The sequence below is a fragment of the Indicator indicator genome, chromosome 18 (genome assembly GCF_027791375.1).
Source record: "Indicator indicator isolate 239-I01 chromosome 18, UM_Iind_1.1, whole genome shotgun sequence".
NCBI classification, from domain to species: domain Eukaryota; kingdom Metazoa; phylum Chordata; class Aves; order Piciformes; family Indicatoridae; genus Indicator; species Indicator indicator.
Window position 1 is genome coordinate 4,700,001 of NC_072027.1, and position 12,827 is coordinate 4,712,827.

At 39.9% G+C, this 12,827-nt stretch overlaps 1 protein-coding gene across 4 annotated transcripts in view; it reads left to right on the plus strand.

Annotated features, from left to right (window-relative positions):
* Positions 1–11,393, plus strand: part of GRIA1 (glutamate ionotropic receptor AMPA type subunit 1) — a 133,879-nt gene extending 122,486 nt beyond the window's left edge. For all 4 annotated transcript variants that reach the window (XM_054388932.1, XM_054388933.1, XM_054388934.1 and 1 more), the window contains 2 exons: positions 8,725–8,859; positions 11,205–11,393. In XM_054388932.1, coding sequence (XP_054244907.1) covers positions 8,725–8,859; positions 11,205–11,393 — 324 coding nt within the window. The remainder of the gene's footprint in view (positions 1–8,724; positions 8,860–11,204) is intronic.
* The last annotated feature ends 1,434 nt before the right edge of the window (positions 11,394–12,827 follow it).

Below are 12,827 nucleotides of genomic sequence, written 5' to 3' on the forward strand. Positions count from 1 at the left end.
AAACAATGGGATGGACAATTTTCATTGCAGGCTCTGAAATGTGTTGGAGGCTTGAAAAGCATGTCTAGGCTTGTTGGAGGGTAATGAGAAGGTAGACACAAAAGTCAGGGCAGATGGATGTGACTCTCCTCATTCTGGGGCTTTTGCAAGGCAATGGGAGAAAGAGAAGGCTTTTCCAGATCAGAATGGCAAGGTGAAACCTGCTTGCAGGGGCAGCCAGATAACTTAATGGAATTAAAAGACCTTCATCAAAGCCACAGGGATCTTCCAATCCTCTTCTCCAGTTACAATAATGGTGATTTTGTTTAAAAAAGGAAAAGGAAAAAAAAAAGGGGAAGAAAAGAAAAGGAAAGAATAGGAAAGAGAAAAGAAGAAAAAAGAAAAGAAGAGAAAAGGAAAGGAAAGAAAAGAAAAGGAAAGAAAATAAAAGGAAAGAAAAAAGAAAAGGAAAGGAAAGGAAAGAGAAAAGAAGAAAAAAGAAAAGAAGAGAAAAAGAAAGAAAAGAGAAAAGAAAAGGAAAGAGGAAAGAAAAGGAAAGAGGAAAGAGGAAAGAAGAGGAAAGAGAAAAGAAAAGGAAAGAGAAAAGAAAAGGAAAGAGAAAAGAAAAGGAAAGAGAAAAGAAAAGGAAAGAGAAAAGAAAAGGAAAGAGAAAAGAAGAGGAAAGAGAAAAGAAAAGGAAAGAGAAAAGAAAAGGAAAGAGAAAAGAAAAGGAAAGAGAAAAGAAAAGGAAAGAGAAAAGAAAAGGAAAGAGAAAAGAAAAGGAAAGAGAAAAGAAAAGGAAAGAGAAAAGAAAAGGAAAGAGAAAAGAAAAGGAAAGAAAAGGAAAGAGGAAAGAAAAGGAAAGAGGAAAGAAAAGGAAAGAAAAGGAAAGAGGAAAGAAAAGGAAAGAAAAGGAAAGAGGAAAGAAAAGGAAAGAAAAGGAAAGAGGAAAGAGGAAAGAAAAGGAAAGAGGAAAGAAAAGGAAAGAAAAGGAAAGAGGAAAGAAAAGGAAAGAGGAAAGAAAAGGAAAGAGGAAAGAAAAGGAAAGAGGAAAGAAAAGGAAAGAGGAAAGAAAAGGAAAGAAAAGGAAAGAGAAAAGAAAAGGAAAGAGAAAAGAAAAGGAAAGAGGAAAGAAAAGGAAAGAGGAAAGAAAAGGAAAGAGAAAAGAAAAGGAAAGAGAAAAGAAAAGGAAAGAGAAAAGAAAAGAAAAGGAAAGAAAAGGAAAGAGGAAAGAAAAGGAAAGAGAAAAGAAAAGGAAAGAGAAAAGAAAAGAAAAGGAAAGAGGAAAGAAAAGGAAAGAGAAAAGAAAAGGAAAGAGAAAAGAAAAGAAAAGGAAAGAGAAAAGAAAAGGAAAGAGAAAAGAAAAGGAAAGAAGAGGAAAGAGAAAAGAAAAGGAAAGAGAAAAAAGGAAAGAAAAGGAAATAGTAAAGGAAAGAGAAAAGAAAAGAAAAGGAAAGAGAAAAGAAAAGGAAAGAAGAGGCAAGAGAAAAGAAAAGGAAAGAGAAAAGAAAAGGAAAGAGAAAAGAAAAGGAAAGAGAAAAGAAAAGGAAAGAGAAAAGAAAAGGAAAGAGAAAAGAAAAGGAAAGAGAAAAGAAAAGGAAAGAGAAAAGGAAAGAGAAAAGGAAAGAGAAAAGAAAAGGAAAGAGAAAAGAAAAGGAAAGAGAAAAGAAAAGGAAAGAGAAAAGAAAAGGAAAGAGAAAAGAAAAGGAAAGAGAAAAGAAAAGGAAAGAGAAAAGAAAAGGAAAGAGGAAAGAAAAGGAAAGAGGAACGAAAAGGAAAGAGGAACGAAAAGGAAAGAAAAGGAAAGAAAAGGAAAGAAAAGGAAAGAAAAGGAAAGAAAAGGAAAGAAAAGGAAAGAAAAGGAAAGAAAAGAAAGAAAAGAAGAAAAGGAAAGAAAAGGAAAGAAAGGAAAGAAAAGGAAAGAAAAGGAAAGAAAAGGAAAGAAAAGGAAAGAAAAGGAAAGAAAAGGAAAGAGGAAAGAAAAGGAAAGAGAAAAGAAAAGGAAAGAAGAGGAAAGAGAAAAGAAAAGGAAAGAAAAGGAAAGGAAAGAAAAGGAAAGGAAAGAGAAAAGAAAAAAGAAAAGAAAAAAGAAAAGAAGAGGAAAGGAAAGGAAAGAGAAAATAAAAAAGAAAAGAAGAGGAAAGGAAAGGAAAGAGAAAAGAAAAAAGAAAAGAAGAGGAAAGGAAAGGAAAGGAAAGGAAAGGAAAGGAAAGGAAAGGAAAGGAAAGGAAAGGAAAGAGAAAAGAAGAAAAAAGAAAAGGAAAGGAAAGGAAAGGAAAGAGAAAAGAAGAAAAAGAAAAGGAAAGGAAAGGAAAGGAAAGAGAAAAGAAGAAAAAAGAAAAGGAAAGGAAAGGAAAGGAAAGAGAAAAGAAGACAAAAGAAAAGGAAAGGAAAGGAAAGAGACAAGAAGAAAAAAGAAAAGGAAAGGAAAGGAAAGAGAAAAGAAGAAAAAAGAAAAGGAAAGGAAAGGAAAGAGAAAAGAAGAAAAAAGAAAAGGAAAGGAAAGGAAAGAGAAAAGAAGAAAAAAGAAAAGGAAAGGAAAGGAAAGAGAAAAGAAGAAAAAAGAAAGGAAAGGAAAGGAAAGAGAAAAGAAGAAAAAAGGAAAGGAAAGGAAAGGAAAGAGAAAAGAAGAAAAAAGGAAAGGAAAGGAAAGAGAAAAGAAGAAAAAAGGAAAGGAAAGGAAAGGAAAGAGAAAAGAAGAAAAAAGGAAAGAAGAGAAAGGGAAAGGAAAGAAAAGGAAAGGAAAGGAAAGAAAAGAAAAGGAAAGGAAAGAGAAAAGAAGAAAGAAGAAAAGAAGAGAAAAGGAAAGGAAAGAGAAAAGAAGAAAAAAGAAAAGGAAAGAGAAAAGGAAAGAAAAGGAAAGAGAAAAGAAGAAAAAGAAAAGAAGAGAAAAGAAAAGGAAAGGAAAGAAAAGAAAAGGATAGAAAAGAAAAGGAAAGAAAAAAGGAAAGAAAAGGAAAGAGAAAAGAAGAAAAAGAAAAGAAGAGAAAAGAAAAGGAAAGGAAAGAAAAGGAAAGAAAAGAAAAGGAAAGGAAAGAGAAAAGAAGAAAAAAGAAAAGAAGAGAAAAGGAAAAGAAAGAAAAGTAAAGGAAAGAAAAGAAAAGGAAAGGAAAGAGAAAAGAAGAAAAAAGAAAAGAAGAGAAAAGGAAAAGAAAGAAAAGTAAAGGAAAGAAAAGAAAAGGAAAGGAAAGAGAAAAGAAGAAAGAAGAAAAGAAGAGAAAAGGAAAAGAAAGAAAAGTAAAGGAAAGAAAAGAAAAGGAAAGGAAAGAGAAAAGAAGAAAGAAGAAAAGAAGAGAAAAGGAAAGGAAAGAGAAAAGAAGAAAAAAGAAAAGAAGAGAAAAGGAAAGGAAAGAAAAGGAAAGGAAAGAAAAGAAAAGGAAAGGAAAGAGAAAAGAAGAAAAAAGAAAAGAAGAGAAAAGGAAAGGAAAGAAAAGTAAAGGAAAGAAAAGAAAAGGAAAGGAAAGAGAAAAGAAGAAAGAAGAAAAGAAGAGAAAAGGAAAGGAAAGAGAAAAGAAGAAAGAAGAAAAGAAGAGAAAAGGAAAGGAAAGAAAAGGAAAGGAAAGGAAAGAGAAAAGAAGAAAAAAGGAAAGGAAAGGAAAGGAAAGAGAAAAGAAGAAAAAAGGAAAGGAAAGGAAAGGAAAGAGAAAAGAAGAAAAAAGGAAAGGAAAGGAAAGGAAAGAGAAAAGAAGAAAAAAGGAAAGGAAAGGAAAGGAAAGAGAAAAGAAGAAAAAAGGAAAGGAAAGGAAAGGAAAGAGAAAAGAAGAAAAAAGGAAAGGAAAGGAAAGGAAAGAGAAAAGAAGAAAAAAGGAAAGGAAAGGAAAGGAAAGAGAAAAGAAGAAAAAAGGAAAGAAGAGAAAAGGAAAGGAAAGAGAAAAGAAGAAAGAAGAAAAGAAGAGAAAAGGAAAGGAAAGAGAAAAGAAGAAAAAAGGAAAGGAAAGGAAAGGAAAGAGAAAAGAAGAAAAAAGGAAAGGAAAGGAAAGGAAAGAGAAAAGAAGAAAAAAGGAAAGAAGAGAAAAGGAAAGGAAAGAGAAAAGAAGAAAGAAGAAAAGAAGAGAAAAGGAAAGGAAAGAGAAAAGAAGAAAAAAGAAAAGAAGAGAAAAGGAAAGGAAAGAGAAAAGAAGAAAAAAGAAAAGAAGAGAAAAGGAAAGGAAAGAAAAGGAAAGGAAAGAAAAGAAAAGGAAAGAAAAGAAAAGGAAAGGAAAGAGAAAAGAAGAAAAAAGAAAAGAAGAGAAAAGGAAAAGAAAGAAAAGTAAAGGAAAGAAAAGAAAAGGAAAGGAAAGAGAAAAGAAGAAAAAAGAAAAGAAGAGAAAAGGAAAAGAAAGAAAAGTAAAGGAAAGAAAAGAAAAGGAAAGGAAAGAGAAAAGAAGAAAAAAGAAAAGAAGAGAAAAGGAAAAGAAAGAAAAGTAAAGGAAAGAAAAGAAAAGGAAAGGAAAGAGAAAAGAAGAAAAAAGAAAAGAAGAGAAAAGGAAAAGAAAGAAAAGTAAAGGAAAGAAAAGAAAAGGAAAGGAAAGAGAAAAGAAGAAAAAAGAAAAGAAGAGAAAAGGAAAAGAAAGAAAAGTAAAGGAAAGAAAAGAAAAGGAAAGGAAAGAGAAAAGAAGAAAGAAGAAAAGAAGAGAAAAGGAAAGGAAAGAGAAAAGAAGAAAAAAGAAAAGAAGAGAAAAGGAAAGGAAAGAAAAGGAAAGGAAAGAAAGAAAGAAGGAAAGGAAAGAGAAAAGAAGAAAAAAGAAAAGAAGAGAAAAGGAAAGGAAAGAAAAGTAAAGGAAAGAAAAGAAAAGGAAAGGAAAGAGAAAAGAAGAAAGAAGAAAAGAAGAGAAAAGGAAAGGAAAGAGAAAAGAAGAAAGAAGAAAAGAAGAGAAAAGGAAAGGAAAGAAAAGGAAAGGAAAGAAAAGAAAAGGAAAGGAAAGAAAAGGAAAGGAAAGAGAAAAGAAGAAAAAAGAAAAGAAGAGAAAAGGAAAGGAAAGAAAAGAAAAGGAAAGAAAAGGAAAGGAAAGAGAAAAGAAGAAAGAAGAAAAGAAGAGAAAAGGAAAGGAAAGAGGAAAGAAAAGAAAAGGAAAGAAAAGAAAAGGAAAGGAAAGAGAAAAGAAGAAAGAAGAAAAGAAGAGAAAAGGAAAGGAAAGAGAAAAGAAGAAAAAAGAAAAGAAGAGAAAAGGAAAGAAAAGGAAAGAAAAGAAGAAAAAAGAAAAGAAGAGAAAAGGAAAGAAAAGAAAAGAAAAGAAAAGAAAAGAAAAGAAAAGAAAAGAAAAGAAAAGAAAAGAAAAGAAAAGAAAAGAAAAGAAAAGAAAAGAATAAATCCTGCTACCTCCTTGCCCTGCCTTTGCAGTGAATTGCCTGGTTGTCAGACCCAAGGTGTCTTTTCATACTGAGCATCCTCATCCCCACAGCTGGCCATCCATGTGCTGCTACCCATTCCCTACTAGACACACAGCAGCACTTAGAGTCAACAGCCAGAGCTATGTCCTCGATCACAGAGATTCAGGCCTTGCCCCAGTAAAGTTGGTGCAGTATTTTGTGTAAAAGCTGAAGTTCTGGAGCTGCCACCTGCTCCAATGACCGTTCATCTTCAATGGAGATCACAACAACATGAGGTGGCATCATCCTGTGCTTCCAATGGGGTCTTGTCATGCAGGGTGCAAGAAAGGACTGGCCCTGCTGAGAAATCAGGTGAAATTGGCAGGACTACTTTTCAGCCAAAGAGGATAAGTAATGACAAAGAGGATGATGGACACAGTGCCATGTTTGAGAGGAACAGAAGGGCTGGTGCCTGGTTGCTGCAGCAACAAGGCTGGGCTTTCAGGAAGATAGGGTTTTCTTTCTCTTTTCACCTGCCAATCTTCCCCCCACGTCAGCACTCTGCCGCCACAGGAGACGAGCAGTGACATTTACACTCCCACTAACAAGCTGGTTCCGAAATGGGCATCTCTGCAGGAGAGCAGCTGGTGTCACAGAGCCCGAGCAGAAAGGACAGAAGGGTCCTCTCAAGCAGTTAACATGATTTGGTTGCTTTTTTCATTATCATTATAAGCATCCCTGGGGCAAAAGCATGCACCCACTGCAAGCAAAGCCTTTGTGGAGCATGCAGCAGTTCCTACCCTTCATGTGGACTGGACTCAGTGACCTCTGGAGGTCCCTTCCAACCCCTAACATCCTGTGAATCTAGTCCTGCAGCCAGTGGGAGCAATGAGGTGCCACTCCCACCCGGAGAACATCTCTGCATGTCCTCCTGGGAGAGGGAAGGAAACAAAAAGGAAAAGAAAAGGAGGATGAGCAAGAAGTCAAGTGACACGACAGGATCAATATCACTTCTCAGCCTGACCCGTGACATCAGGCTGTGTCATCAGCTGTCACTGAATCACAGAATCAATAAGGTTGGAAAAGACCTCAAGGATCATCAAAGTCCAACCTGTCACCCAAGACCTCATGACTACTAAACCCGTGTCATCAAGTGCCATGTCCAATCCCTCCAGGGATGGTGACTCCACCACCTCCCTGGGCAGCACGTCTTTTGGTCCTTGGGAGAAATCTTGTTATGGTGGCAGAGGTGAAGCTTAGGCTGTTCTCTCCCTCCGCCCAGGTTTGCCAAACACTGTGCTTCACTGTGTTTTCCTTCACCTGCTGGATAAGAAAACTTCCAGTTCACCCAGGCAGTGTTAATAGTAACAGTAGTCTTAACTAGCAATAGTATCAAATAATGCATCTGCAAAGTAAATGCAAGAGAAAAACAACAGCTCTGAGATGAAAATATGAAATCCTGGTCGCTTTGCTGTTGGTATCAGAAGGAAAGTGGAAATGAAGAACCAGCAACCTTTCCTGGCTGCCAAACCACTCTGCCACTGCAGCCAGCTGAGAAAGTGCCCTGTTTTAACATGACCTCCAATCTGGAGAATGAAAAGAGAAGAATATTGTGACCAGTAAAAACTGAAATTTGTGTATTTGAGCCAAAGAAGCTAAGTTTCCTAAGGATCTGTGGCTGCAAGCCCGAGACCCATGAGGAGTCTCTCATGCCTAGTATGGGTTGGGCTGATACATTTATTTCAGTGAGAGCATTAATAAGTTTCCTCTTCTCTACAGAGTCATTCTTTTTCACAAAGCTTGGAGGTTCCTGAAATCTTGGTGATTTCCACCGTGCTGTCAAATCAAGGTGAAAGTATGGGCTGAACATCACTGTTAGGCCACACACAAATAGGCTGCTTCACCTTCTTCCCTGTGAGCACAGAGCATGTGCTGATCAGCCACATTTCCTTGAGGTGCCAGGCTGAAAGATTAGGATGTCAAGGAGGACAGCCTCTAGTGTCTTTGTCCCTCCCTGGAGCTGGTGCAGCCTCTTCAATCTGAGCTGCATTTGAAGAGGCAAAGTACCTGATGGGTTGTCACCCAGTTTTCTCAGAGTAATTGCTCCACTTTTCTAAATCCTCTCTAAAAAACTCCCTACATTTCTCAGTTGGTGCTTAAAAGTATGCCCAGTAATCTGCAGAAAAGAGATGACTGAACAAACGGACAGCCAAGCCTGGGGAAAAAAAATACATGAAGGCAGATCATAAAAGACTGGATAAATAATCCTTCAGATATGGAAACTGCAGAAATTAAGAGAATATTGGCAAAAATCTCTCATTACAGAGAGCATGCAGGAAGCATCAGCAAGATTACAGACTGGCCAAGGTCTGAAGGTTATACAAGGGAGAAACCAAACCTGCCTGCAGCAGAGAGCTGCAGTCAATACTGCAGAGCAGCAATGGCATGGAGTAGGGGACCTCTGGTTGAACGATAGAGAAAGCCCTTCCTAGAAACAGGAGCCTCAAACATAGAGCTGAACTAAGCTTTTGAGTCCTGCTGCTGCCCAGATTATCCCAACACTCCACCTCTGCCTAGGCAGCCTGAAAAAGAAGGTTTTTGAGAGCTGCACTGAGTGACATTGGGTTTAGATGTGGGGACTCGGTTTCCCTAGCAGTGAAATGAATCTTTCTGAGACTCACCTCTATCCTAGAAAGCCATAACAATTCATTAGGCAATTGTAAAAGCAGAACATAGCTGCTGACTGTCAGTTGTGGTCTGTTAATAGCCCTGTTTATTGCCAGCTAAATAATTAGCTTAGACAAGCATCAACAGCTCTTGTTTGCATACGAAATAGGTGCCTTCTTACACAGAAATCGAATGAGTTTCTGTGGACAGCTCAGGTGTCACCCCAACCTCAGTACTGAAGAGGAAAAGGAAAAAAAAAAAAAGAATTAAAAACAAATCAGAAAACCCCCCCAGCAATTTCCATGTGTTGCTCAGCAACAGAATTTGCGGGGGAAACAATCTAGGAATGAGGGAATGAGCATTTCCAAGAGAACAGGTTATTTCAGGCAAGACATCAGGGACAAGCAAATGTCACAGAGGAGGAGAACTGGTTGTTGGTTTGGGTTTGGTTTTTTTTTTTTCCTCCTTTAATCAATAATTCAAGCTAGGCATTTTGGGTAAGACAAGCATTTAAGTTAGCTGATTGCCAAAAGAAGATCCCAAACCTTTACAAAGAGTCACACTGCTGATGAAATGTTTATGTACTTGTGTGAGGGAAACATTAGATTTACTAGGCACGGAATGAAACATTGAAAAAGCTCTTAGAAATGTCAGCTGTTTGTTTAAAGAGGAAGATGATGTCATGCCAACATTGCTCTATTGTGCAGCATCCCTCCCGGAGCAATCTCATATTAATTTTGTTGTTCTCCCTCCCATGTGCCCTCCCCTCCCTTCTCCTCTCTCTTGCAGGACAAGACGAGCGCGCTGAGCCTCAGCAACGTGGCAGGGGTTTTCTATATCCTCATCGGTGGGCTCGGACTAGCCATGCTGGTTGCCTTAATCGAGTTTTGTTACAAGTCCAGAAGTGAATCAAAGAGGATGAAGGTGGCAACCCATTCCCCGGCCTTTCACACCTTCTTTTTGATCCTACCCCGGCTCCAAAGCTGCCTTCAGAGACGGATGCAGCCCAGACCATGGGTGGAAAACCAAGACATAGGGATAATGAAGTGACCATGTCACTCGACTTGATAGAAAGGAATAGGAGCATCAAAGGAAGCTAAGAGAGGGTCAAGTGGTCCATTGCAGGCAGCTGATGCAAGACCAGACATGTGACATAACGCTGGTTCAAAATCCAGATATAGAACAAATTGAACACGAGTGGCAACAGGGTCACATGCCATTCCTTACAGTTAACAAAAGCAGATGATGGCAATGTGAGTGCAGCATGGATGGAGTATGTTGGGGTTGGTGTGACACAGCCCTTACTGCAATAAGAAAAAAAAACCCAAAGCCAAGCACTTAAGAGTAAGATAAAAGTGGGATAGCACAGTAATGAATCAGATCCTGTCATTCTCTCTGCTGGCACCCTTCTGGCACCATTCCTGCCCAGCAGATTGGCAAGAGTGAAATATGCTAAGAGCATTGGTGCCCTGGAACAGGAACTCCAGATTTAGAATTGTGGGTCCTCTTAGAGACAAACTGGCCTCTAACATGTGTAGTGTTGGGTATCTTCTCCACCCTGTCATGGTCTTGCAGAAGCGCACTTCCTATGAGCCAGGAGATTTGTTCCAGCCTTAAATTCTGGTGTTCCTAAATTTCAGAACGTTGCGTCAAGAGTGGATTAGATCTGAGAGCTCTAGGGATACACTTTTAATGCAGCATTCGTGGAACAAGTGCATCTTGACTCAGATGACTAGGGGAGGTGACCCCTTATGCACACAGCATGGTGTACAAGGGTGCAGCAGGACGTGTGCTGTATGGGTAACACATCCCTGACCCCTACTATGTGCATGGAAACCTGGAATGAGAAGATGAAGTATGTAGTGAGTTTCATAAAATTTAGAGAGATTTGCACTTCCCTGAGCACTGAAACTTGCTCAGAATCAAAAGGAAGATCAGCAGTTGTTCCTTTGGGGTTTATGTCACCATTCCACAACACACTTAATGTTTTGTCAGCAATAATAACATTTCTAATTCACTGAAAATGTGCACCAGCTCTTTTCCCTTTGAGGTTTAGAACGTTCTACAGGCAATGAGAGGTACATTGAGCGCAGGAGCAATGTAATGTGAGCAATTAATGTCTCTGAATCTCCCAAAATTAAATTCTAATTGCTGTCTGCACAACAAAGCTGGATGTGTCACATATGCACCACGAAAGGCTGTCAGAATGCAATAGCTCCACTGTTTTAGTCTTTAAGGAGATCCTGCCCTGCTCTTGGCTTCCCTGTGTCACTTGCAATGACCCACTAGTGCACATCAGCTTTAGCTTGCAGTGCTCTTGCCATGTTACAACCAGCTGCTATGGGAAGGAATTGTTGCTCCCAGTGTTAACGTCCAGTCTAAGCTTGTCCTTTTGGCTGATTCCAACCATCAGTGGCTGCTTCACAAAGTCATTCAGCAGAGCTTTGGCAAGTGCCTAGAAAGATGGGCCAGATCCCTGTCTAAACCCAAGTTCTACTCAGCAAGTCCCTATAGAGCCCCTGGGCGGGCTGCAGATCCTGCCAACACAGGAGGCTGCTCCACACCTGGCAAGGTGCTAGGCTGAGAGTTCCTGAATGGCTGTTCCAGATTTGTCTGTTCTGAATAATTCTTCACCTGAATATTCCAGCCCAGAAAGAATGAAGGTTCACTAAGAGATAGCTTGAGCATAAAAAGAACAGAATTAACTTCCTCGTTTAGCTTAATTCTTTGAAACAGTTGGTTTCTTTAGATCTCTGAAAGCAAACATTTTGGACATTATCTGGAACAGGACGTTGAGATTTGGTTTCCTGAGTTAGATTTGCATTTCCTGGTTGCCTTATTCCTCACTGTAGACAAGAAGATAGGCACATACTCAACTTCTCACATGAGGAAAGTTAAACATATGCTTGCAGTGAGTCAGAGTCCACCACACATAACAGTACTGGAGTAGTAATAGCATATCTATGGGGGAAGTGTGTATGATACCTTTGCTCAGATCCAGGATGACTGTTCTTATGTTGTAGAGTGTGCACAGCTCTTGCATATGGCATGTGTGCTTTATGCCCCAAAATACTGCTGAACATTTCATTTTTGACTGTAGAAGAGGTGCGAATTAACAGAGCAGATGCAATAGGGACTTGCAGGAAGTGAGATTCTGAATGGAGACAAGGAGGGAGAGAAGAGTGACAGAAAGACAACGCTGGTTTGTATTGTAATTTCTCCAACATTGCTAAGGACAGGGGGAGACCCCCCCTGTCCTTCCTAAAAAGGGTTTTTGTTTAATCCCACAGCAATCAATCAACGAAGCCATACGGACATCAACCCTTCCCAGGCCGGCTGCAGCAGGAGGCAGTGGAGAAAACGGACGTGTGGTCAGCCACGACTTCCCCAAATCCATGCAGACGATCCCGTGCATGAGCCACAGCACCGGCATGTCCCTGGGAGCTACGGGATTATAATTGGCCTTTTGACCCATTGCCTGGGTGAGAGCAGGGGCAGCCCGACTCCACCCCCTCCAGAGCCAAAACCAAACCCAACACCAACAAGACAAACAACGATGACAGAAGGGACAATTGGATGGATCTTCTCGAGGAAATCAAATTTATTTCCCTTTTTATTTGCGAACAGATCCACCGGCAGGAGAACAGAGACAGGTCTGTACTGCAATAAGGAGAGCGTGATGGGATTTAACAGACTCATGAACCATCTCTGATCAAAGAACCACTGGAACACTAATGAGGACTGTGCCATTTTGTTTTAACTTGGTTGTTAATAAGTCTTAGTGTGTGCAATATATATATTTTTTCTTACTAATTCCTGTGGTGTCAGGGTAACATCAGCCCTTTCCCCTTTCCCTGCTCAGTCCTACGATCTGGTTTAGTTTGGGATGCAAACCATACTCTCTGAGCTACTAACAGCAAAAAAGAAAAATCTGATAAAAGGCAAGGTGAAGTCCCTGCAGGGCATCAGCATTGACTCCTTTTGTCCATCGTGATTCTGCCTTCTGTTGTTCTGGTGTGGACTCAGGCTGTGGAGTTACTGCAAGGAGGCAGAGAAAGCTGCAAATGGTTCTCCCTGCAACAGGAAGGACTCGGTGCGAGAAAGAACCTGAAGGAAAACATGAGGCTGCTTTATAGGGGCAAAGTCATGAGTGAGTTCAGAAACCCCAGGTAACCTGAGGACAAAGAGTGGTGGTTCAAGAGAAGAGTCCTGTGCCTGGAGTGGAGAGCATCACGTGGCAGGCTGGAGCAGATGGTGGGTCTAAGATTATGGTCGGCTGGAAGAGACAAAGTAAATGCCACATTCCCCTCACGTGTCACCCTCCTGCCTAGGTTACTGAGGGATAATAAGCAGTTGTGAACCTTTTCTTCATTGCTTAGCTTCTGTGTGTGCTCCCTCTTTGGTGGTCACATAGGGAACCACCTTGAGCTGGGAATAGACCATCTCAAGACATCCAGTTCTAGATGGCTGCCTATTAACCAGTAAAACATGCTAGAAGTCATGGGTCTCAGTGGGACTTTTTGCTCTGAAATCCCTTTATGTCCAGTTTTCTAATCAAGAGGGACATTTTGTAGATGCTTCCTGGAAAGAACTGCTAAAGCAAACACCGAGGAGGAGAATCTACAAGTGCTTCATTCAAGCATCCATGGCATTTGACAGCATCAGGGGTGGTCAAAATCAGCCTTCCCATCAAGCTGTGGCCTGCCTGGGTACAAAGCCAACAGTAGCAGATTCCCACTTGTGTATTCTTGGGGAGGGGGAAGCATCCACAAGCCAGGAGAGCAGGTTGCTTACTCCAAACTCAGTGTTACCGAAACCCAAACTGTCACACAGCAGCTGGGAGTCCAACCACAGACATGGAGATCAAAGGGGCCATGATGGTTTTCCAGAGC